The 27,020-nt window shown below is 37.2% G+C and overlaps 1 protein-coding gene across 1 annotated transcript in view; it reads right to left on the bottom strand.

Moving 5' to 3' along the window:
• Positions 1 to 392: 392 nt before the first annotated feature.
• LOC132278969 (V-type proton ATPase subunit a3-like) overlaps positions 393 to 27,020 on the bottom strand; it is a 50,245-nt gene continuing 23,617 nt past the window's right edge. Inside the window, exons 11-18 of the mRNA XM_059780877.1 lie at positions 11,882 to 12,035; positions 2,855 to 3,015; positions 2,577 to 2,783; positions 2,111 to 2,294; positions 1,911 to 1,994; positions 1,596 to 1,789; positions 1,134 to 1,193; positions 393 to 1,043 (exon numbers count right to left, since the gene is read on the bottom strand). Of these exons, the coding sequence (XP_059636860.1) occupies positions 839 to 1,043; positions 1,134 to 1,193; positions 1,596 to 1,789; positions 1,911 to 1,994; positions 2,111 to 2,294; positions 2,577 to 2,783; positions 2,855 to 3,015; positions 11,882 to 12,035 (1,249 nt within the window). The 3' untranslated portion in view covers positions 393 to 838. The remainder of the gene's footprint in view (positions 1,044 to 1,133; positions 1,194 to 1,595; positions 1,790 to 1,910; positions 1,995 to 2,110; positions 2,295 to 2,576; positions 2,784 to 2,854; positions 3,016 to 11,881; positions 12,036 to 27,020) is intronic.

The following is a 27,020-nucleotide window of genomic DNA, read 5'->3' as shown; positions in this document are numbered from 1 at the left end:
TTAATTAATTTTTTTATTTATTTTTATTTTATAATTTTTAGAGAGATTTTAGTTTTAGATAAAATTTTTATATTTTTTTACTTTCCTTAAAAATTAGTTTTCATGTTTTATATGTAATGCCAACAGACAAAAAAACATATTCAATCAATTTTATCAATAATATTTCAAATTGATTTGTAATTTTTTTTTTTTTTTTTTTTTTTGTAAATTCAAGATACCTCATTTTGTGAATTCAAAGTACCTATCTCGTATATTCAAGATAACCCTCATTTAGACGTTGGCAAAGAACTCCAACACCTTAAAACCCAAGTCCCAACCATCCTAGAATTAGAAAAGACATTCCTCCAACACCTTAAAACCCAAGTCAATGAAGAATATAAAAGAACAGAATATTACAAAATGTAAAAGATAACAAACCACCTTAACAATGACCATAGCATTGGGAATGGTACAATTTAACCAAATAAAAAAAAGGGGGAAAAAAAAAAAAATCAAACAGTTAGACTCGTTCGGCATTCAGAAGATCCGTGTATCAGATTCATGGCACCTGCATCCGTGTAACAGTGTTGTTTTTCTACTTCAAACAACGGAAAACACTCGTTGAGAACCAAACTCAACAACCAACATTGGAAGATGACCATTGGCAGCTTGTCTGGCACTTAATCCCACAGCTATTAACATCATGAAACTGTGAAGGAGTATATTGGGGGAAGGCCATTTCGTAAAGTCTCTTGTTCATTTAAAAGATTTGAATAGATCCATACTTCAGTACACACAATCCAATATGACCAATTTTCTTAAAATATCTATAGTCTGTAATCAAGCTTCAAAAGTTATATCAGTCCTCATCACCACCAACTAATGCAAATGAGAACGGGTAGAACTTGTAACCATCTCCCTCATAGAACTTATTCTGGAACTCCACCCAGTGAAGCCGCAAGGCATGTAGGAAAGCACTTAGGGTTTCCATCACTAGCAGAACACCAACCGTGGCAAAAATAAATACAATTACACCAATAATAAGGATGATCACATTGTTGAACCTGCGGTCACACACAACAGTTGTTAAAACACTTTATTAAGATATTAAGTCATTTCCATTACATTATATTAAATAAATAAAATCAACATACCCCCAGGCAAGAAGCAGGACCTTTTCATAAAATACACTAGACAACTCCGAATGTGCAAGACTGGACAAAACAAAACCAACTGAATAAGCAATCATTATTTACTAGCAAGAACAGGAGAGAATATCGTGCGATCTAACGTATGTACAAAATGGAAGGAAAATGTATATAAGAGCCTGCATGGGTCGGATCATGACCAACCACTAACATATATTTTCTGCTATCACAAATTTTCAGTAAGTCATTTCAATTTGATGGATCAAAACGTCAAAAATTTCACTTCAAGAAATAGAATCCACCCTGGGGGTTCACAAGGTCATGTCAGAGGTAGATTATCCCAATTCTGCTTCAAACGAATAAAATAAGTCGAGGTAGCTTCTTGTCTTAACAAAAAATAAATGCCAAATCAAAAGTTATAAAACACGGAAGTTCCATTCCTTCCTCTTGAAGTTGCTAGCTGCATACCTGAGAGCCCATAAACGTAGGTATGAAGCCGTATTAGAGACTGCTCCAAGTACGAACTCTATGGTATGTATAAGTTGATGTACAAATATTTCACTGAACTCAAATTCCTCATGGCCATGGGAATCATGATGCGACTCCAATTCAGCGGTGTCGTCAGTGCTGTAAAGGGGTGTGTAGGATTGCCCTTGGTGCCTCTGAGAAAGCATGATGATCAACATGGTAGAGAGAGAGAGAGAGCAAAGAGAAATGGCAATTAAGTGTCTGGGAAAATTAAAAAAATAAATAAATTTAACAACCATAAGAGTTTCGTCGTACTTCCTCGTGCTGCTTCTTCAAAAGAAATGGCTTTGGAAACAGCATCCATGGTACGGCAACAAGTGCTAGTAATAGTAACACAATCTGACAGTGAAACAGAGAAAATGTTCGAATTACTGACAAATTCTTGTACAACACACAGATTTCTTTTTTTTTGTATAACATAAAAATATTTCCTTAGAAAATAAGAATTATAAAACCTGAACGAATTTCTGTCCATTGAAAAGCTGATTCTCGCCCAAATCATCAGTGGGACTTAGGAACATGTATATCATTACATGATACAGATCAGCTTTAGAACCGGCGCACCATTTCACAATAATGAGGAGTGAAAGGTATCCAAACAAACTGTTCAAAAATATCATCTGGGGAACAAATTGGTACCTGAAGCAATGCATAAGATGCTGATTATACAGAGTGATACACTTTATAAGGTGAATGTAATTATATTTGGGGACAAAAAAATATTCGCTTTTTCACTTGCTTCCATTTAAAAAAATATATATATCTTTCCATTATATAACAGGCATCAGTAATGATAATTAGAAAGGTACAAGAACAATTAACCCCGCTGTAGAATCACAATTTTGTTGACTATTCTATGAAAAGGGTGTGATCTACACATGCAAGTATGCATGTAATAATCCAATTAGGGGTCTAGCTTACCAGATATTTAGGTTATTTCCAAAGAATTTTGCATTAAAATAGCTCAAAATGATTCCAAGGTTCATCTGCGCTACTCCTAGAAGGATTGACATCTTCATCTTCAATGAATTAAGGAATGGTAACTCACTGCGGGTACCATGCCACTTAGGATCCACACCAAATGGATAAGTGGCATGCACCTTAATCAACCCCACTGTAGAAGCATCCCTGCAACAAAGCAAGTTTAAAGGTTGTGAGTAATGGACCAAAGACGAGTACATAAAGTACTTTTCCAATACCTGCATGAAGAATCACGGCATTCATAGGCTGATGGCCCAAATAGTTCAAACGGGACAGAAAAAAATTCATTATATATCAATCCTGTGTATATTGAAAATATTGCCATCATCATAATAACATAACGACCACCAAAAGTCATCTGCATGATGTCCCCAAGCTTCTGTTGTAGGCAAAATCAGATAAAGTTACATATAGAACACAAAAATGTATAAATTGCAACATAGTATTTAAGAAAAAAAATATATAAGCTGAAAATTATAGAAGGTAATTAAATTGCCAATATAAGTAGATAATTCAAATATGGTTTTCCTATATAGGGAGTGCTACTTTCAACATCAATTGTTATACAGTCCCATCTCTATTATATTTGACCCTTGCCTTTATTTGACTCTTGAGTTTCTTTATTTATTTAATTCTTTTGTTTCAGAAGTTGCCAAAAGTTCCTTTTTGGCTCACGAAAAAATGATCCTTTTTGGCTCACAAAACATAAAAATCACGTAAAAGGACAAAAAGAGGTCAGGCACGATAAAAAAAACATGAGCGCAGCCCAGGCACGTGCCTAATGAAGGTCGATGCGCCTGTGCTACTAACAGGCGCTAAACTTGTGCCTGTGTGACTCGCACCTAGGCACACCTTTATTAACACTGTCCACATGTACCGCGGATCCAACTCCACGCTAAGTTGGCTGGGGGTTGCAAAGGTAGCATGAGCCGCGCCCCTGCTCGGGGCTTAAGGTGAGGCCCCGGGAAACCTATTTTTGATCAATCACAGTCGCGATTAGTGATTATATCCGTGTTTACGTGGTTCTGCAATTGCAGTTTTTCCTTAGTCGTTCGCGATTATGGTATAGTCTACTTTGTTGCTTTCTAGGGTTGTGTGGTGACTGTGTGGTCATTTTTTAATGCATCTCTTAAGACTGTAATCTCTTTAGTTGTAGTTGTAGTTGTTTGTGTTTTAGAGAGGTCTACACATTTGTTGTCGTTGAGTGTATACCCAGAAACTAATTGATAAAATATATGGCTTAGAGGTGACATCAAAAGTAGTTGGGTCTTCTTCTAGTGTGACTCCATTGTTGGGAGGTAGTAGTGATCACCATCCAAGCCTTTGTATAATAACTGTTAGGTTAGATGAGACAAACTATATGGGGTTCAATCTGCTCGTATGCATATCACTAATCGTAGGATGATCGACCATATCGAAGGGACTACCATGTATCCCCCCAATAGTGATCCTAAATTCAAAGAGTAGAGTGCAAATAATGCACTAATTATGACATGGTTGTTGTAGTCAATGCAACCATAGATCAACAATGGGTTTCTGTTTGTGAAAATAGCTAAAAAGCTATAGGATGCTGTGGAAGAGATGTATTCCTCGGTTGGTAATTTTGCATAACCGTATGAGCTTCAACAAGCGATTTCAAGATTCAAGCAGGAAGACCCAACTCTTGCTACATATTACCACACTCTAAGTGGTAAATGGGAAAGATTAAGTCAGTACCAACACTACATACATGTGTGTGGAGCTAATGTTAAAGCATTTTAGGTTATGGTAGAAAGAATCGAATCCGTGAGTTCTTGGGTGGTCTGCATCCAAAATAGGAGCATGTCAGTGTAGAAGTGTTAGGCAGTTATCCAGCCCCTGCTTTTGTTAGAGAGGTGTTTTCGTATATCTAGATTGAGGACAGTAGAATGAAGGTCATGTTTGCACCTGTATATACTAGATTTGAGCCAGAAGTACCATTATTTGAAAGGTTTGCTCTTGCCACACAACAATGGAACAAACCCAATCCTCCAAAAAGAGGGAAGCAAGATGATAAGAGCAAGTTGAGGTGTCACCACTATGAGTGTACGCATCACATAAGGGAAACATGTTGGAATGTCGCCCTACTCCAGCTACCCTGTTCATACGAATGTTAGGGGCCAAGACCTGGACCATTTAAGGGGTCATCTATGGCACATGTTGGAATGCACGAGACTGCTACTACATGTCATGCCTTCTCAGGGCCACCGAGCTCTTTGTCCGGGGTTGAAGTTAATGCTCGTCGACATCTGCTAGCTCAAAATGCCTCCACTTCCACCTCTAACTTTGTTCAAATGGGTACCTCTCATTCAGTACATCATGCTTCCATATTATCTCTAGTGGGCTACCCTGGATCACTGATTCAAGAGCCACTGATCACACGACTAGTATGGCATCTGATTTCTCTTCGTACGTTTTAGTAGGTATAAGATTAGAGTGGCTGATGGTACATTCTCCATTGCGGGGACAAGCACTATTTTTACCTCTCCTAATCTTATCTTATCCTTTGTTCTCCATGTCCCAAAGTTTACCAATAACCTCGTTCGTGTTGGTCACATTACAAAGGCCTGAAATGTAGTGTAACATTTTTTCCATCTCATTATGTGTTTCGACTTAGGCACGGGGACGAGGACTGGGAGTGGACGTGAGGGCAATGGCTTATATTTGTAGGACCCAAGGCCAACTTCTTATTATGTTGCAAATCAATCTACTGTTAGGAATAATAATGTTAATAAAGATCTGTTGATGCAATGGTCTAATAGGCTGTCATTTACCTATTCCTGTTTCGAAGCATGTGCTTCCCCAGTTTGCTTCTGGTGACTCTTTTGAGTTAAATTGTGAAACATGTGTTATTGCCAAACAATGTTGTGTTTCTTATCCTACTAGTATTAATGAAAGTATAGCTCCTTTACAACTCGTTCATTATGATATGTGGGGTCCTAAATCTACTACTTCATTACTTGGGTTTCACTACTTTGTTGTGTTTATTGATGACTTTAGTCATTATACTAGGCATTAAATTATGATTACCAAAGATGAAGTTCATTCCATCTTTAAAACCTTTCATAAGATGGTATGTACTCAGTTTGGTTCTCCTCTCAAAATCCTTCAATCTGATAATGTAGAGTTTATGTATGGTGGCGTTGCCTCCTTTTTTGCTGATAACGGAATTATCCATCAAACCTCCTCTGTCTTTTTTTTATTACACAACAACAGAACGGTGTAGCTGTAAGAAAATATCGTCATATTACGGAGTGACTCGTTCTCTTGTAGTTAGGATGGGAGTGCCTAGAGGTTATTGGGGCTGATGCAACTTTAACAGTTGCATACCTTATCAATCACATGCCTTCTAGGGTTCTTGGTCATCAATCCCCCTTCTATGTCTTAAACCATCACGCTGCCTTGTTTATTGTCCCTCCGAAAGTATGTGCTTGTGTTTGTCATGTTTATATTCATCATTGCGAGGACGAAATGGACCCTAAGGCAATCCAGTGTGTCTTTCTTGGATACTCTGCCACTCAAAAGGGTATCAATGTTATCACCCTGCCACTCAACATCGGTTTGTCTCCATTGATGTTACCTTCGTTTTTTTTTTTTTTTCCACCGCTCAGGATTCTCTACAAGTAGAGACTACTATTTGGGTAGAGAATCTGCCTTCTACTCAGAGAGAATGATTCAGGGGGAGATTCTCACTGAGATGCATACGTCTACTCCTAACACTAATGATTTGCAGCAGGGAAAGCACCCAATTGTCTATACTAGGAGGGAAAAATAAGTCATTCACTCACCCTAGGACCAAGAAGTCTCTCTTGGTCTGGGTAATCCCTCAATTGACATTAATACTCCTGATTCTTTTCCCAATAGCATTCTTGTTGATCTTATTGTCCCTATTGCCTATTGTAAGGGTGTTGATAGTTGTACAAAACATCTTGTATTTCAGTTTGTATCCCATGATGCCTTATCTCCAACATATCATGCTTTCACTTTGTCTATCTCGTCTGTTTTTGTTCATTCTAATGTTTCAGATGTTCTCAGTTAAACTCCATGGAAACAAGCCATGCTTGAGGAAATGAAGGCTCTTGAGAAGAATGGTACTTAGGATATTGTTTCATTGCCTAAGGGTAAGAAACCAATAGGTTACAATTGGGTCTGCACAATAAAGTTTTATGCAAATGGAACAATTAAGAGATATGGAGCCCAGTTAATTGCAAAGGGCTTCACTCAGACCTATCGAATTAATTATCAGGCAACATTTGCTCCAGTTGCCAAGATGAATTAATTCTATTCGTGTCCTTTCTTTGGCTGCTAATTTGTCTTGGCCTTCATATCAGTTGGATGTAAAGAATGCTTTCCTTAATGGTGACTTGGAGGGAAGAGGTGTATATGAATATGCCACCAAGGTTTAAGCTTGTCAACTGTCAAAATTTAGTGTGCAAGCTGAATACAGCCTTGTATGGGTTAAAGCAGTCGCCGCATGTTTAGTTTGAGAGGTTCAGTACTGATGTGAAGAGAGTAGGGTACACACAGAGTCAGGCAAATCATACTCGAAGCACCAAGACTGCACCACTACCCATATTGTATATGTTAATGATATTGTTATCACTGGAGATGATCCAGAAGATTCATCGAATGAAGTCATTCTTAGGGACAGAGTTCAAGGTTAAAGATCTCGGATCATTGAGATACTTTCTTGGCATCGAGGTGTGCAGATTCAAGAAAGGGGTGTTCATTTCTCAACGGAAGTATGCATTAGATTTGTTGGCTGAAACTAGTACACTTGGAGCTAGACCCATTGATTTTTCTATTGAGCAAAACCATATGCTTAATGATGTGGATGGCAACCCATTAGATAATGTGGATTTCATTGGTTGGGAGACAGATTCACGTATCTCTCACGCACCCGGATATTACCTACGTTGGTAGTGTGATTAGTCAATTTATGCATACTCCACGTACACCTCATCTTGAGGCAGCTCATCATGTTCTTCACTACCTCAAAGGTTCACCTAGTAAAGGGATATTGTTTGGCTGTCATGGCCACTTGCGTGTTGAAGGCCATACAGATGTTGATTGGGTAGGATATGTGACAGATTGACAATCTACCACAATTCTTGGAGGTAATCTTGCTTCATGGCAAAGCAAAAAACAATCTGTAGTAGCTAGATGTAGTACAGAGGCTGAGTTTAGGTCCATGGCACATGGAGCTTTTGAGTTGTTATGGCCACGAACTATGTTGGATAAGTTGGATTATCATGAGTTAATGAATTTGTATTGTGACAACAAGGTTGCTATTAGCATAGGATCAGTCAGGTTATCCTGTTCGCGAGTCAATTAATTTGTATTGTGACAACAAGGCTGCTATCAACATTGGATGAGTCGGGTTATCCTATTCATAAGTCAATAAGTTTGTTGTTAGCAGATATGATAGCCACAATTTATAGAATGACTTAGCATGTTAGCAGAGATTTGACTATGCTATAGAATATGTTGTGATTTGATTTAATTTTCTTTCTTGTAATACGAGCATGTGCTCTTTTTATCTATAAATACTAGAGCTGTGAATGAATGATTATCTCATTCTAGCCTTTACACAATTATCTCCTTTTTTATATTTCTTCTTGGTATCATAGCCAGGGTGGTCTGATTACAATAAGGGCATTGCGAGTTCTTCACCACCCATTCAGGAGGTGTCGGGTAGGAAGGGTGGTCCGACCTCAATGAGGGCGTTGCGTGTTTGGCACCACCTATTCAAAAATGGTCTGAGGAGACATAGTTGTTTCTTTTTATGGTCTAAGGAGACATTGTTGATTCTTTCATCAACATTGTTTAAGCATATGTTTGAAGGGGAATGGTCTAAGGAGATATTGTTGATTCTTCCATCTACATGTTTTAAACATATGTATGAAGGGAAATGGTCTGAGGAGACATTTTTTGTTATTTATGGTCTAAGGAGACATTTTTTATTTGTTGATCGGCACTTCATCTGAGAGAAAATCATTGCTAGTTAGCAGATTTACACTCCATTTGTCACAAGCTCTCAGCAGCTTACAGGTATTCTTACAAAGGGCATTCGCAAGATTGTGTTTGAAAATGCATTATCCAAGTTGGGCGTTTCAAATATCCACACCCCAACTTGAAGGGGAGTGTTAGCAGATATGATACCCACGATTTATGAAATGACTTACTGTATTAATAGAGCTTTGATTATGTTATAGAATATGCTATAGAATATGCCATAGAATATGTTGTGATTTGATTTAGATTTGATTTAATTTCCTTTCTTGTAATATGAGCATGTGCTCATCTTATCTACAAATACTAGAGCTTTGAATGAGTGATTATCTCATTCTAGCCTTTACACAATTCTCTCCTTTTATATATATATTTCTTCTTTTGTATTGTGACAAATGCCCACAATCTAGTTCAATATGATAGGACAAAGCACATATTGACACTTCATCAAGGAAAAGCTTTGGCTTGGGTTGATTCATAGTCCACACGTCAACACACTTGATCAGATTGCTAATGTTTTAACTAAGGGTGTGAGCAAGACTTGCTTGCAAAATATGTTAGTCAAGCTGAGTATAGATATATTTGCAAGGGGAGTGTTGTGAGGGCTTATTTGTTATTACTTATATAATGTAAGGTGCTTTTGTGTAGTTTCTAAAACTTCTTAGTATAAATAGAATGTGGTGGAACGATGAAAGTCAGCTTCCATTCTTTCACTTTTTTCCCATCTCCCTCTCTTTTTCTCTCCTCGTCTTCCTTCTTCCCTATTTCATTATCTTCTTCTACTTTACTCTTGTTTTGGTTCTCTTAAAGTCAACATTATCATATGAGCATCTAAAGAAATGTTCGGTAGATAGAATATCATATTTTGACTTCTTCCATTTTTCTTGCATTCTATATCCAACTCTTGTACAAAAATAATCTTGCAATAAAAAATAATTTTACTTATCTAAAAAACATTATAAATAATTGCCATCTACCAAGCTGGATACCAAGGTGATTGAGAGCATAATTATATAATTTTATAAACATGGAATTCTAGACATTCATACATATCATACAAGTATCTATAGATATGTGCAGCAAATGGAATATCTTATTTGAAATTATTTAAAGAATTTTATCAAAGGTGTAGCACTACTAATAATAGTAGTAATACACCTATACGAGTTGGCTACTAAAGTGATACAAGCATAATTATAATTACCAACACTGAATTTTATACATTTACACATCTCATATGAGTATCTAAAGAAATGTGCAGCAAATGGAATATCTAAATTTTACTTACTCAATTTTTTATGTCAATATCTTGTACCAAAAAATAAAAATAAAAACAAAAATAAAAAAAATAAAAATAAAAAGAATTTTTATTTATAAAAACAAATGATATATCAAAGTTGTAGCGTTACTAATATAAAATACACAACTTAATCGTAACATGTTTCCTAATAAGATGCTAAATTGAAAGTAAAAGCATAAAACAAGCGTCATTTTACTCATAATAGTTACCAAGCACACACGTCATCCTATGGGGACTTGAATATTCTGCAAGGTGTGTTTATTTGAACTGACTGTACTTTTTACATTTATTTAAATCTTGGCAGATGAAACACGCACACACGTCGTTCCCATGGGGACATGAATTTTCTGCAAGATGAGTTTATTTGTACTGACTATACTTTTTATATTATTCCAGTGTGATGCGTTACTTAAAAAGAAAATCTATGGGATCCAACAGTCAAAGAGTCCAACTCAAGAAACAACCCAACCTAAACAGCCATACAAGGTTCTATTACATTGATTAATCATGATATTTCAAAAGAAGTTGCCCAACAAGTTTTACAATTGACAAACCAATCATCAAATCATGACAATTCTGGGTCCACCACATACCTTGCTTACTGAAGAACATTCCATTTTGGTTCCTGGTTTGACATAGTAAACCAGTCAAATTTTAGACAAAATCACCAAGCTTGAAAACAACCACAATATTCTCTCTGCTCAAGAATACCTTGAGCATATCTTATAAAGAGGAAGCTCAGTCTCACTTATTGATTAAACAACCCAAACTCAACCTTAAGTTCTCACTAATTCACCGACTGAACAAGCCAAATTCAAGCTTAACTTCGAGACCAATGCTGAACAAGTGAAGCCAGAGCATAAAAAAGGTTTCGCAGACTCTGGATAGTTTATATAACAACAGCTCTTGAGACACCCACCTAAAAGAAACAAATGCCTAAAACTACGTTATATGTACTCTTCAAAAATGTGTGATGTATCACACAAAAGACTTAGACATGCGCATGGTAAGTGTCTAACATGTATGGCTGGAGACAACAAAAAGAATATCCAAAATTCAAATTTATTATACAATTATACATAAAACTTGTCATTATATTCCTTTTGCTTCAAACGAGTTAGTACATTATTTGACTCTAAAAAACATTAAATATATGATACAAATATTTGACTTTCCTCCCAATTTCCTTAGATCTGGTCATTTGATAAATTAGACGATTGGGCATATACCTGTGCTTGATGCGAGTAACTGAGTTCAGGTTTTAGAGTGAATGAGGTATAATAAAGCCTGAGTGAAGTAAAGTCATAAATCCTATAAAAAAGTGAATGTTGTAAGCTAATGAACGTTGAACTTGGCCAAATCTAGATAATCAAGCTTCAACAAGGCTAGATTTTCATAACTGAAATCAGGCACAAATCAAATTCAACCAAGGAAAGCTCATTAGTTTGAACAGAAAATATATCAAACATCTAGCTTACTGCAATGACACTTCTTCACCAAGGAATCTCAAAGCAAAGCCCCCTAACTGATTGGTTAACACCACTTGAGAAAAGCGTATAGAAGTGGTAGGAGAACCATGCATTCAGCCAGATAAATGCCTTGAAAACATAGCTCCACAGGTCTATAATCCAGATCTTAACATATTCGAGCAAGCCACAACTAGGTTGAAAATAAAGATCATTTTAAAATATTCCTGTTCTACTCACCGATGCATCACTGAGAATATCCCACTATCCCAGTAATACAGGAGGATGCAAGAGAAGTCGCACTAATTGGGTAACATCATTTGAGAGGACAAAAAGTATCAAAGACACAAAATGCAACAGAGTGTTGCAGAAGTCACCGTAACAATAGGAAGCATGTGTCAAAATAAAAATTACTCTTCAGAATCAACATAAAAGAGAGATGCGGTTACCTGATTGGAAAGTTTCTTTTCCCTCATTATGAAGTATAATGTTGCAAGAAACAAGCATATGCCATGACCCCAATCTCCAAACATAATGGCAAATAGGAAAGGAAATGTAATAATTGTGTATACACCTGGATTCGCTTCCTGATACTTGGCCACCCTGCATTAGTTTAGATATTTCGTGGGATGACATCATTTCACAAATAACAATAAGAGAACTGCATTCCCTCTCAACATAGACACTCGGACATCAAAAGGTTCAACAACTCAACAAATAAAAATATCTAAACCTAATAATAGTTTTAACTATAAAATATTGCTCTGCTATACAAATTATGCAAATATACAATCCTCTTTCTTACTTTGACCGAGTTTTTGAATCTCTCTTTATATATAGGTATATATATAAGTTCTCTAATAAGGTAGTGATCATTAAAACACCAAACCATCCGATGTAAAGACGGATTTCGGTGCTATCCAGTTACAGAAACGACCCCATAGGCTTTCGCTTTCACATCTCTCTAAAATTACAATCATGGTAAAAATTTCCTCTTCTTTCCCTTCTATCCACTAATAGGACAAAAAATGATAAACAAAACTATATACGAGTCACCACTCTCTCCCTTGTTTTATTTTATTTTTCCTTAATTAATTGAATTCTTTTTTTGATTAGAACGAAGTTCCTTAAGAACCTTCACCTTCTTTAAAATATCATGAACAGTTCCTGTAGGTTGAGTGCCTTTTTCAAGGAAGTATAGAACAGCAGGAACATTTAAATAAGTTTCAAGCACCGACAAAACCGGAAGCGCCCCTTGTTTCAAAGAGAGAAGGACAGGTTATTCAAAATTCTCTTTAAATTAGTTTAAGTTAGTGCATATCTTTATTTTTTTTTAATTGAATCCTTTCGAAAAAGGTAAGATTTGGTGAATTGGAAACAATTAATTACTTTTAATTTTTTATGGAACATACATATCAATATGCGTGAATCATAACTTTGATTCCACTTCTAGTTCCCATGTTAATAGGATTATAGGAGTGGGGCTTCTTCTGAAAATGACTTGTAAACTTTATTATGACCATCCATCATTGGTTGTCCGCGGATTCCGTTATCAAGAAGTGTATCCACGGCTTCTTGTACCAATTTCTCTTGACACATTACTAATTCTCCTGGCATAAATCTAATCTGGGTCCCTAGGTATCCACCGTAAGCCTTTCCTCATTTGAACCTCACCATTGCGGGTTGGTTATTCGTTAGCACGTGTTTAGCTTGTGATGTGCTTGGAAAGGGTGGACAATTAGCTAGAGCAGCGGGTGTTGGAGTGAAACTGACTGCAAAAGAGGGGAAATCGGTCACAGACCGGATAAAGCTAAAGTTCCATTAAAGAGCATTTCCACGGTGTAGAACCTCCTCAGGAAAAAAGACAAACAACCTTGGCAAGAACGGCATTCCGCAGAATTTATGACCCATGCTCCTTTAGGTTCTTTAGTTAGGGATAATAATGGGGACAGTTATTCCATATATTTTGATATTAAGAATCAGATTTTTGAGATTGACAATGATCATTCTTTTCTGAATGCAATTTAGGAGAAATCAATGAAAGGACATCAATTCAAATCCTGGATTTTCAAATTGAAAGAGAGATTGAAGAGAAATGCAATCCCCCCTCAGACCAAGACAGAACTTTTACTTTTTCAAATAACAATTAAGATGAAGCAAATATGAAAATAAGGGCTTCTGTTTGTAAAAGTTTCAAAAAATGTCGCCTAATCCATAGGCGGGGACAAATTATAGTAATTTGTTCCAACTTCAGATAGACATTTCTGGAACACTTCTAACAGAGGGACAAATAGTCAATTTTGAAAGAACGTAAATGCAAAGAAATTATGAAAAGGGCTGTATTTGCTAGAGAGTTGGGGGTTCCTATCGTAAAGTCTCTTTCTCACATCCATTCTCCATTACATTGTACGAACAAAACTATCAGATGCGTCGATATGGAAATATTTGGTACATGAAGTCGTGATCTGATAGATATAGATTTCCTTAACATGCTGAACCGACTTCCATTATTGGTATCAAACCAATAACGATTCATACAAGATAAATTTTTGAACCGATTATTGGGCCAAAGGAAAAACTTTAATTTAATTAATTTATTTTTCTCTCTATCAAGATGGAACCTTCTGCCTTTGCACTCAAGGGCCAATCTCCGTCCGGCTGTGGAAACCTTTGCACGCCTCCGTTACCTTTTGGAAGGCCTAAAAATTCGGGAAAAAGAACCGATTGTATGGAAATAATTCAGGAAGAAAAACGCTAAATAAAATGCCAAAATATCACAAGTACCGCCTCGTCCCGAACTATCGAAAGGAAAACTATAACCGAAATCCGTTTTATATGGCATTAACTTAGAACCTAATCTTTCTGTTTTTTTAATTTTAAATAGGATTTCACCCGCTCAATGGATAACCATTTGCTACCAACGGGGAATTGCTTCTCATTTAAAATGGAGGGGATTGGATTTGCACCAATGGAAACCATAATGAATAAATAGGAATTGATATCATTCCAATTGCCAATCTCTTTGGTACCCTATGCCAAATCACAAAAAAGATAATGGTAACCCCAACATTAATTATTTCATTTATGAATTTCATAGTAATAGAAATACATGCCCTACCAAGACAGAATTTTTAACTTGCTATCCTCTGGCCTAGCAGGAAAAGATTTACCTCTGTGGAAAGAAAGTCACGGCGAGATGAGCCATTTATCATTACAATAGGTGTCAAGTGGAAGTGCAGTGATGTATGCAGCTTGCATCCTAACAGACCGGTAGACTTGAGCGTGTTCTTGTAGGACTTAATGTAACCGGTTTGTTGGGAAAAATACGTACCCATATTTTTCCACCACAACATGCATTTCGTCCACCAAGGCATCTTTTTTTTTTTTTTTTTTTTTTTTTGATAAGTAAAAGTATATTAACAAACGCGCTCAGAGGGGAGCGAACCCTTAACAAAACAATCAAAAAATGCAAAAAACGTCATTACAACGATAAGTTGTCAACAAAATCCAAAAAACTATCTACAGATAGGCGATTTTTCCCATTAACCCAAGAATAAAGAGAATGCAAAATATTTGCCTTGATAACCCACACCGGCGACTCCTGTCCATCAAAAGATCTCCTATTCCTCTCATGCCACAACCCCCACCAAATACAAAGAGATGCAACCCTCCATGCCTTCCTAACCCGACTTTCCACTTGTCTCCCTCTCCAAGCATCTAACATATCCATCATGTTACTTGACACTACCCATTCCACTCCAAAGATATTCAGGACCAAACTCCAAACAACTGCTACCACTCTATAATGAAGCAAGCGATGATTAACCGACTCGCCCGCCTTCTTACACATGCAACACCAATTAACTGTTATTTGGCGTCTTTTTCTGAGATTATCCAGAGTAAGAATGCTGCCAAGCACCACTGTCCACGTGAAAAAAGCCACCTTTATTGGAGCTGAAGTCCTACTCACAGCCTTCCAAGGAAACCCGTAGCTTATCGAATTCGTAAGACTTTTATAAAACAGCCTCACCATAAACACCCCTCTAGAATCTCCCATCCACACCATCTCATCCCTTCCTTCCCCCTCCACCAGTTGACTATAAATTAATCCCATTAATTCGGCAAACTCCAACACCTCCCAATCATTAAAATTTCTGCGAAATCTCACATCCCAACAAGCTCTCCCATTCTCTAACCTAAAGTAATCTGCCACCACCGCATGCTTTTCCTCAACCAACCTATAAAGTCTAGGAAACCTACAAACCAACGCCACATCCCCACACCAAACATCCATCCAAAACCTCACATTACGACCATCCCTAACTCGGAACCGTATCCGCTTAGAAAATTCGTCCCACCCCCTCCTAATACCTTTCCATGACCCCATACCTACTCAAGCATTCACACCTCAGGACACCCAACCTCCCTCCTTTTCCCCAAACCTACAAGCAATAACACGCCTCCACAGCATGGACCTTTCGCACCCAAATCTCCATAGCCATTTCCCTAGCAGAGCTTTGTTAAACATTTCCAACTTGCGAATTCCCAAGCCTCTTCTTCGAATCGAAGTGCACACTTTCTCCCATTTCACAAGGTGGTACTTAAACAACCACCCCCCCACCCAAAAAAAAATAAATAAAAATAAAGTTCCCCTGAATCTTATTAAGTCTACCAATCAATGTTTTAGGGATTGGAAACAAAGACATGAAATATGCAGGAAGATTAGATAGGGTACTCTTCAAGAATGTAAGTTTACCCCCTTTCGAAAAGTATTGCTTTTTCCACCCAGATAACCTCGTTTGAAAACGTTCTACCACTTGATCCCAAACAGCAACTCTCCTCGAGGAAGCACCCAATGGCAGCCTCAAATAAGAAAAAGGAAAAGCCTCCACTCCACAACCCAAAATAGCTGTCAACTCATGAATATGATCCACATCCCCTACTGGAACAATCACACTCTCCCCAGTATTAATCTTCAACCCCAAAACCACTTGAAAACAGGCTAAAACACACCTCAAGTATCTCACTTAATTCACACTCGCATCACAAAACACAATAGTGTCATTAGCAAATAGTAAATGAGATGTAACAATCTGGTTTGGCACACGACCCCCTACAAAACCTTGAATAAAGCCCAGAACCTCTGCCCTTTTCATGAGTCTACTAAAGGCTTCCAATACAATAATGAATAGAAAAGGGGACAATGGGTCCCCTGACGTAAACCTCTCGAACTCGCAAAGAAACTTGCTGGAGACCCATTTACTAAGATAGAAAACCGGGCGGTCGAAATACATTGATGAATCCACCCCCTCCATTTGGTACCAAAACCCATCCACTCCAACACATACAATAAGAACACCCAATTCACATGGTCATATGCTTTCTCTATGTCCAATTTACACACAATCCCCAGTTCACCACTCTTAACTCTTGCATCAATACATTCACTAGCAATAAGAACCGGGTCAAGAATTTGTCTTCCTCCCACAAATGCATTTTCAAACTCCGAAAAGACGCCATCCATCACTTTCCTTAACCTATTAGCCAAAATCTTTGCAATAATCTTATAAACCGCACCCACCAAACTAATTGGTCTGAAATCCTTCGCTTCAACCGCTCCACCCTTCTTAGGTATAAGAGTAATGAAAGTGGCATTTAAACTCTTCTCAAAACACCCTGCCTCGAAAAAAAGCATGCATTACACCCATCACATCCTCTCTTACCACCTACCAATTCTTTTGAAAAAATGCAATTGTAAACCCATCGGGCCTCGGAGCTTTATCTCCATCACAACTCCTTAGAGCTTCCAACACTTCGTCCTCCCCAAACTGCCTCTCCAAATCCCCTCTCCTCATCAGAAAATTTATCAAACACAATATCATCCATCCCCGGCCTCCAAGAGACAGACTTTGTAAACAGCTACTGATAAAATTCTACAAACCCTGTCGGGATCTCCTCTTCAGTTTCAGCCATGACACAATCAAAACTTATCCTCCCCATATTGTTCCCTCTTCTATGAGCATTAGCTAATCGATGAAAAAACTGAGTACTTAGATCACCTTCTTTAAGCCACAATGCTCTCGACTTCTGTCTCCACGAAACTTCCTCCATCATTGCAATCTCTTCAAACTCAGCCTTGCACTCCTCCCTTCTATTCCTCCCCATCTCTGAAATCCCCTCAACACCTTCCTTCCTATCCAACTCTGAAATCTCCAAGAGTATCTTATTCTTCCTTCACTCCAACTTACTAAACACCTCCTTATTCCAGACCCTAATGTCGCCCTTTAAATATCTCAACTTATTTGCCAATTGGAAACTTGGGTTACCCCTAACATCATAAGCACCCCACCAGTTCATAAACATCCGTCCACCAGGGCATCTTGAAAGTGAATTGTATTCCATGAATATGATACCTATCTAGTGTGATGTATGGAAAAGGAATTTGTCTATACGAGAGGAAACTTTGTGCAGAGTTCCATTACTATTAATGGGTGGCTCAAGGAAAGATATGGCAGACTAGCTGATATTTTATTAATATCAGTTAATGAAAGAGCCCAATGCAACATGTTCTATTTCACTCCCAGCTAGGTGTTCTTTTCACCCTTCCCTCACAATCCTATTAATGGATGCTCCTATTACACTAGTAGTCTCTAAAGAATGAGAACCAACTATGTAGCATCTACCAATAGGCCAGTGGCCTAGCGGTATCAGCCTTTTACCTCCCAAAGGGAGGTCAGAGGTTCAAGTCTCAGAAGAGACGTGTGTGAGAATACCAACTAGGAAAAAAAAAACTATGTAGCATCTACATTGACAATTCAAGTATTCTATATGTCATTAGTCTAATCCTTTGAAGTATCTTCTATAATACTCTTGTCCTAGTCCCGCATTTTTCAAATGGTGATCCATAAAAAAACACCAATCAGTTCATGGGAGGCTAAGGTGTCCATGTCGAAACGACACGACACGACACGTTTATACCTTGTCCTAGACTGAGATCGGCTAGAACAAGGTATAAATAACTCACTTCTTGATTTTCGACCCAATCAATTGGTACGAACGCCCCCAATCAATGCAATGGGATGTGTTTATTTATCTATCTCTTGACTCGAAATGGGTGCAGGTTTGAAAAAGGATCTTAAGAGTATCTAGCGATGGAATTGGGATATGGATGGAATATAATGAAATAGAGTCACTTTGAGGTTTGCTATGAAATCAGGCATAGAAGGGAGCCACTACGATTCCCACTTCCAGCTCTCTATCCTTTAATATAAATCCTTTAATTTCATATATATTCTATATTTTAATATTATATACTATATATTAATTAAATTAATGCATCATTGAATTGAATATACAATTTCTGAAATTCTCACATATAATCGGATTTTTTTTTTTTTTTTTGATAAGTATTTAATTAAATAGTAATTTACTCATACTGACTAATGGAGTGGGGATTCGAACCTGGCTTTTGGCTACAATCAACACATGCCCTACCACTGGGTTATCACACCACATCCAATCCGATTCTTTTTTTTTTTTCCAAAAAAGAAAATCCCGTATAGAAAAATATTTCCATTGCCACATGATACAATTGATTAGCTGATGTTTCAAAATTTATTGTTGGTTCATTAGAACCAACAACTTAACACCAATACTGAAAAGTAGTTATATCCCCCCTTCTTTCCTCCCACCCCAAAAGAAGAAGTGGTAATTAATTACTAGTATCTCTGTTTCTAGAGTAGAGGATCTACAGCTCAAATTAACACCAATTCTAAGATAGGCTAGAACAAGGCAATAGGCAAAAGGAATTACTAAATAACTTAGTAAAATTGATATAATTGTTACAGATGGTCCGATACTGAATAAACGAGGATCTCCTTTAGATGGAAGAAGATTCTCTTTGAAAGGTAATTTTGTCCCATCTGCTAGAGCTTGAAGAATTCCCAAAGAGCCAGCGTCACGGCTGCTGACACAAAGTTAGCCGATACTTATTCCCAAGATACCGTCATTGCTTCTTCTCCAAGAAAAGAAGTTCACTTAGAGGCTCAATGGGCCGGAGCAAGCCTTTGAGAGGCAAGGCTCGGATGTGAGCTATGTGTGCTCATAAGTCCCGCATCGCTTGGGTGTGGAAAGGTGAAATGCTATACGTAGGTTCGTCACCCTTCTATGACACAACACGTTTTAAAGTCGTGATGGTCGTAAACCAATCAGAACTCCGAAATTAAGCGTTCTTAACCTGGAGTAGTACCAGGATGCTTAACCTGGTCCAGGGGAGCCAAAAGCAAAAGCAGATTGTGTCTTGTGGGGTGAGGGCCATTGCAAATGGTATCACCCAACCAAAAGTGCGCCATTGCAAATAGGATGACCCAGCCGAAAGTATGCGAACGGGGACTTCAGGCCTGGGGTGGAATTGTAAGGCTCGATGGACGGGAGCAGTCCCGTGAGAGGCAAGGCTCTGGTGCAAGCTACAAGTGCTCACAAATCCCACATCGCTTGAGTGTGGAAAGGTGAAGTGTTATATGCAGGTTCATCACCCTTCTATGACATAACGCGTTTTAAAACCGTGAACCTATCAGAACTCCAAAGTTAAGCGTGCTTAACCTGGAGTAGTACCTAGGATGGGTAACCTCCTGGAAAGTCTCTGGTCATATTGTGTCTGGTAGGGTGGCAGTTACATTCACAACCCGTGGGCCTTCTATCTCCACATATGTAATTATTGGAAGAATTGTTGGAGACTCAAATGATGGATACCAGGATATGCAAGCATGATAACTTATTTGATGTTGTATATCTCCATGAATCTAGGAACTTTTGCTTTGTACTCATTTATTGAGTGGTCTTTATCCCCCAATTTTGTTTCTCATTTAATCTTTTCCAACAGCACAAAAGAAAAAAAATTTAGAACAACTTTCTTTTCCTTCATTTTGATCCCCCCTCCTTCTTTCTTTTTCCCTTTTAAGTAAGCATTGAACACAACTGCACTATGTTACCAAAACTCAAGTACTCGTATGAGGTGCAAGTATGTTATAGAGACCCGAATTAAATATTAATCTCATTATTAGTTTATTTATTATTACTATTATTGGTTTTTTATTATTATTTTAAGTGTGCATTTAATATGATAATGTTTTGTAGTGGGTTGAAAAAAAAAAAAAAAAAAGGATTAAAAAGGAAAAGAAATGTATTTATATATAGAATATGTGTGTGTGTGTGTACACTTGTGCCTTTGTTGTATATACTAAGGCTGCCTTAGTACGACCTCATGAAACCTGAGCGTAAGAAAAAAAAATGAGGTTGGGATAGTAATAACTTACCTATGTGCCTCGGTCTCCAAAGACTGTTTGGTAGTCTGTTGGAGTAGGTGTGGAAAAAAAAAAAGAGTTTAGAGTTCAGTTTTAAGGTTGGAGTTACTAGCCGTGTATACCTTAGGAGCTGTTTGTTTGATCGTCCAACTATTCAAAAGGAAAAAACATCAGCTGTTGTGCGGAGGTAATGTCTAGTACGACACTAAGACCTGCTATATGTATATATATATTATGAAAGGAATGTAAAACAGTGAACAGATCAGATAAGGGAAAAACAAATTGAAACCCTAGCCCTTTTCTCTTTCTCAATCCTCTCTCTAGATTTGAAGACCTAGGAGTGGGATTTTGCCAAGAGTCCAAGAACTAAAGTTGTTTTGGTGAGATGTATTATATGGGATGTTTTAGATGTCCTGGGGGTATCCCTCCAGGATATCATTTAATTTTGGGGTAAATTACATTGACCTCCCTTGAGGTTTGGGCAAATCAAACACCGATGGAGCATTTGACCTTTATTACTTTGATCTCCCCTCAAATTCAGCACATGTGCTCAATGAACCCCCCCCCCCCCCCCCCCCCCACAAAAAAAAAAAAAAAAAAAAAAAAAAAAAAAAAAAAAATCAAAACTACTAAATTTTTTCATAAAATGACGAAATTACCCTTACCTTATAGGAAAAGACAATAATAACCTTAAATCCACCAACACATTTACTGAAATGTCCTTATAAAGCTAGGTAAAATTACTACATTACCCAACCTTCATTCTCTATCCCTTTTCATTTTATTTTTTTTGTTATTTTTTTTGTTTTTGTTGAAACCCACATGCTCCATAACACCGCTGCACCACCACAACCACCATCCCTCACCACCACTACAAACAAATCCACCACACCACCGCTGCCTCCACACGACAACCACCATCGCTCACCACCACAACAAACAAATCATCCGAAACCCATAGCCATAAGATTCTCTCTGAAATTTGTGTGTATTTATATACGTGTATCTAATCTTAATACATATATATATGCTTGCGTTCTGCACAATACAAAAAAAGGTTTTTTCGTTGGGATTGTTCTTGCTGTTGTTTGAAGATCTGGGTAAGGCTAAAGGCCTATATACAAATTACCAAACCATAAAAATACAAATTTATACATATATATATATATATATATATATGTTGTTCAATCCCCTAACCTAGTGTTTCCTACCTTAATTGACCCTTTAATCCGTCCTAAAATCAACGTCAATCCATGGGGGTTTCATTCCAATCTTGATACTCAATTGAAATCCTCAAAAAAATTCTCTACTCTTCAAAAGGAGAGGCCGTCACGGCCCATCTCGGTGCAAATGAGAAGGTGTTGTTGGCTGTTAAGGAGATGAAGCCGGAAACAGGGATGCTCGTCGAGCAAGAAGCAAACCTCAACAGACTAGATTTCTTGGACCAATTCACCAAGTTGTTGCATTACTACTCGACTCGTTCGAGGGTTGTGGTGGGTCGTCACCGCCGCCGGTGAGTAATCAAGACAAGGCCATGTCAAAGGTGTACTAGTAAATCAAATCTATAACATTGTGTTTGGGCTTGGTTATATGTATATATCTATATGTGTGTGTGTGTGTGTGCATGTCTATGTGTACTAAAGAGTATAGAAAACAATTGAAGATGATAGACAAACCACTATTTTGAATAATGGAATTACTTCTAGTGGGTGCAGGCAGCGGTAGGTGGGAATTGGAAGGTAGAGGAGGAGAGAGAAATGGTAAGGGAAAGTATGTTTTATAAGTAGTGGGCAAAATAGGTATTTTACATTATGAGATATTTTTTTTATTTTAAAAGGATTAAAATATCAAGGGTAAAATAAATATTACACATATATCAAGGGAGGTAAAAGTAATAAAGGCCAAACGCTCCACCCATGTGTGATTTGTCCAAACCTTAAGGGAGGTCAGTGTGATTTACCCTTAATTTTGATAGCGTTTAAGGGCTAGTCCTTGGTGTTTTCCATCCTTGCTTAAGGTTGGAAGACTTTGAGGGTTTTCCTCCTTTGTAATTGTACTTATTTTCCATATTCATAAAAAAATTCCATCAATTAGGAAGAAAAAAAAAATGGATTTGAAGAAATTTTGAAAAATTAAGTGATTTGGGTCTATTTTTGAGGTAAGGGTATACTAACCCTAATAACCCATAATTATATGATTTGTCTTTCCTTTTATTTTATATTGAAAAGCATGTACTATATGTAATGGAAATTTTTAATTATTGCTCATATAAATTTTGTTGGGTCTTTGGTGTGGTGGTTATATTGTTTTTAAGAGTGATTATTTTATATTTTAATGCTTGTGTTGGTTGAGAATATATTAGTTGTTATCTAGGAAGCACGGATACTTCCTCGGAGAAGTATCAGATTTTTTAAAATAAATTTTTAATTTTTGGATACGCCTTGGATACACTAAGGATCACAGGGATACTTTTGGATACGGCTGGGATACACTGAAGATACTTTTCAAAAAACACTGATGCAAATTAGCTGTTTTTTTTTCTGTAATGAATGGTTTAAGGCTTTAAGTTTATTTGATGTTTAATGTATCGTGAAATGAAATTTTGCGTTTTATTTAATTGCTTCTTTACTTATGAATATGTTAATTATTGCATTTAAATTCATAATATTATAGGAAATTGATAAATAAATGTAATTGTTTTATGTAAAAAATATATTTTTAAAAAATAATAATATTGTCGTATCCTGGCGTAGCCGTATCCTGTTTTTTTGAGATTTTCGTATCCCCATGTCCGTACTGTATTGTACCCGTGTCCCGTGTCTGTGCTTCATAGGTTGTTATATACTTCATGAATGGACCTTGTTGGATTACATATGAATATTTAAATGCTGAATTTTATTATGTTTGAGAATTGATGCATTCAAGGTGTTCGCTAAAATGATTCATTGATTGGTTTGTGCTTGAAGTGGTGGTGACTTAACTTCTTGACATGTTAATTTATATAAGGGAATAAGAAAACATGATTATGGGCTGAATATATATTTGGACAATATTGTTGATGAATGTATGGAATCTGATTTGAGTATAATTGTTTGGTTGACAGGGTTGTTCCGGAAAAGCAAGGTAGGGCTCGGTGCCCTTAGGTGAAAGACCTTAAACTTGGCCAACAAGTGCTCGTATCCAATGGGTTAGTAACCCGTGAACCAAGTAGGTGTTAATGTGGCTTGTGATGTCAAATGCACTGAATTACGGACAATGCCCAGAATTTACTTGAATAGAATGTAGTTAATGCTTGAGATGAAATTGGTTGAAATTTGATTTCTTTTCTATGAAATTTTTTTTGGATATGAGACATATATGATCCTTGATTCGAAATTATTTGAAAGGTGGCTTGATTTTTATCTCATAAAAATTGAGGGTGGTAATTGCCTAGTTCATATATCACATGCTCATACATAATATTTTAAGTTCTTACCATATCATTCATGTTGCTTGCTTGTGGCATCTTAAATGTTATTTGTTATTTTTGTTAGTGTATTTCCTACTAGGCTTTGCTCACCCCACCATTTTGCAGATGAAGGAGACGATACCAGAAATAATTAGCCTATCTGGGGATGACTGCTACTACTTTGTTTGATTGGAAAAATTATATTAACTTGGTTATTTTGAGTTGGACACATATTTGGGATTATTATTTTTAGTTCAGACTTGTAATACCTTACGATTTTACCTAGCTAATTTAGTTTGGATTGTGATATGATTAATTTTATTATTTCGGTTGAGCATGTGTTGAATTAATTATTTGGGAGTGACTAAACTTTATGTTCCAGATTAGAAAGAAATAATGGAAAGTGAGTGCTGTAGTACATGAATGGGCAGACATGAACAGTGCTCGGGAAAAGTGTTTTCTAGTTTCTATTTTCTGTTTTAGGAAAGTTTTCGTTGTTTTAATTCTTAATAGTTTAGTGTCTGCTTTAGGAAAGTTTTCATTGTTTTAATTTCCTTAATAGCTTTATGTTTGTTTTAGGAAAGTTTCCATATGTTTTAATTTCCTATATAGTTTAGGATTTGCTTAGGCCTATAAATACATGCTATTGTAATAGTTTAGGGCAATCAATTATGTCTTTTATTAATATCAGAAAACTGAGAGTTTTACTCAATCTCTTCTCGTGGATTCGAGTGCTTAAAGAATATGTTGCTATTCTTAATTTTTTGCTTGCTTTCATTGATCCGCTGCGTCAAGTTGGTATCTAAGCCATTTTCCATGGACGATAATCTGGAGAACGTGTGGTGACTGGGAGAATGTCAACAATTGCGTCAGGAACTCAAACAGGAGATTCAGACGGCAGTTGATCGTCTAATTGAAGCTATGCATCATGTGCAGGTTCGTAATAGGCATGATCAGGACCACCCTGATGATGTGAATCAGCCACAACAAAAGGCTGAAAATCAACGTGGTCATCTTCAACATACTAATAATCAGTGCCAGTTTTAACAGGATGTCTGGTCTAATTCGAGCAATGATCAGATTGAAGGTATTGTTCTAACACATGGAGGTCACGAGGTCAAAGCAAATCATCGAGATTTCCAAATGAAAACTGACCTTCCGTCGTTTAATGGTCAACTTGATATTGAAGATGCCTTGGACTGGCTTGAAGAAGTTGAAGACTTTTTCGAGTATTTTCATATACCCTAGAACAAGCAAGTTCCGCTTGTAGCCTTTAAATTTAAAGGATGTGCTTTAGCTTGGTGGAAACAAACACAAACTAACCATAGGAGGCAAGGAAAACGGCCTATACAATCATGGTCAAAGATGAAAAGGTTGTTGATTGCTAGATTTTTACCACCAAGTTATCAGCAGATGATGTATCACCAATATCAAAGTTGCAGGAAAGAGAGACAGATTGTCAACGAGTATATGAAAGAGAATAGTGGCAATTTTGAAGAAACAGCCAATGATTCTCAAACAATTGATTGTAAGCAAAATTATGTTGCTTCGACTCTTGTAGTTGAAAAAGATGATGAAGCTGTCCATGTTCTTGAAGTGGATTTAAATTCTAATAATATAATTTTAGAGACCCACTTTGAGGACATAAATAATGGCTTGAGAGAAGTAGACATGGAGAATTATGGTGCAAAAGGATTATGACAATATTAAGCAGTCCAGTGAAGGGCATGGGGATACTTACTGTCCAATAAATAATATGGACCCAGATTTCAATGGTAGTGACTCCGAACAGCTTGAAAGTGGCAGTGGCTGTTCAATGGGGTTTGGATATTTAATTGAAGTAGGAGAGTTTGAGCCAGATGTCCAGGAACAATCAGACCCTACAATGAGAGTCCATGTTTTTTCTAATTTCAATCCTGATTTTGGTCAATGTGATTCCTTGAAAAATAATCCAAATAGCACACACACACAAAATAAATAAATAAATAAAATAAAATAAAATAAAATAAAACAAAAAAAAAAAAAAAAAAAAAAACTAGTCTTTTTTCTTGATAAGTAAGCAATTCATTAAAAAGCGTTCAAAAGGGGAACACGTCCCTACAAAACCACAAAAACCTGGGTACCCTAAGACCCCAGGGAAGCCAAAAACTCAGCAGTCTCCTTAGCAAAGGAGCAAAGTCTACCCGAACCCCAAAAACAAAGAGAGCTAATAACAGAAGATTTCAGAACAATGATGGAAGATTCCTCTCCTTCAAAGGATCTTCTATTCCGCTCCCTCCAGAGACACCACCAAAGGCACAGAGGCGCCATCCTCCAGAACCCTCAAGCCTGTGCTCCCAACCAACCCCCTCTCCAGGTGTCCATCAGACCTCTCGTAGATCTAGGCATGACCTAATAAACTCCAAATAAACCTAGCAAAAGGTTCCAACAATCAACCTCCACTGGTCTCCTTCTCAAATTATCCAGTGTCAAAATTTTACTCCACGCAACCGTCCAAGCAAAAAAGGCCACTTTCAATGGCGCCTTAGTTCGCCACACTGCCTTCCAAGGGAATACCACCTCATCCAAGTCCAAAAGGCATCCGAAGAAAGATCTCACACTAAACATTCCCCTAGCAGATGGAATCCAAACAAGAGAATCACTACCTCCTCCCCGGTTCACTTGGCTATACAACAACTCTAAAAAACCAAAAACATCATCCATCTCCCAATCCAGAAAGATCGTTGAAAAAGCACGTCCCAAACCGGTCTCCTGCTATCAAGGCGATAGCAATCAACCACCAAGGCATGCCTATTAACCGCAATCCTAAAAAGTCTAGGGAAAGAGCATGCTAAAGTG

The sequence above is a fragment of the Cornus florida genome, unplaced genomic scaffold (genome assembly GCF_030987335.1).
Source record: "Cornus florida cultivar Cherokee Brave unplaced genomic scaffold, ASM3098733v1 CherokeeBrave_3.0.0_Hap2_Chr10, whole genome shotgun sequence".
Lineage (NCBI taxonomy): Eukaryota > Viridiplantae > Streptophyta > Magnoliopsida > Cornales > Cornaceae > Cornus > Cornus florida.
This window is presented reverse-complemented; position numbering and strand designations above follow the sequence as displayed.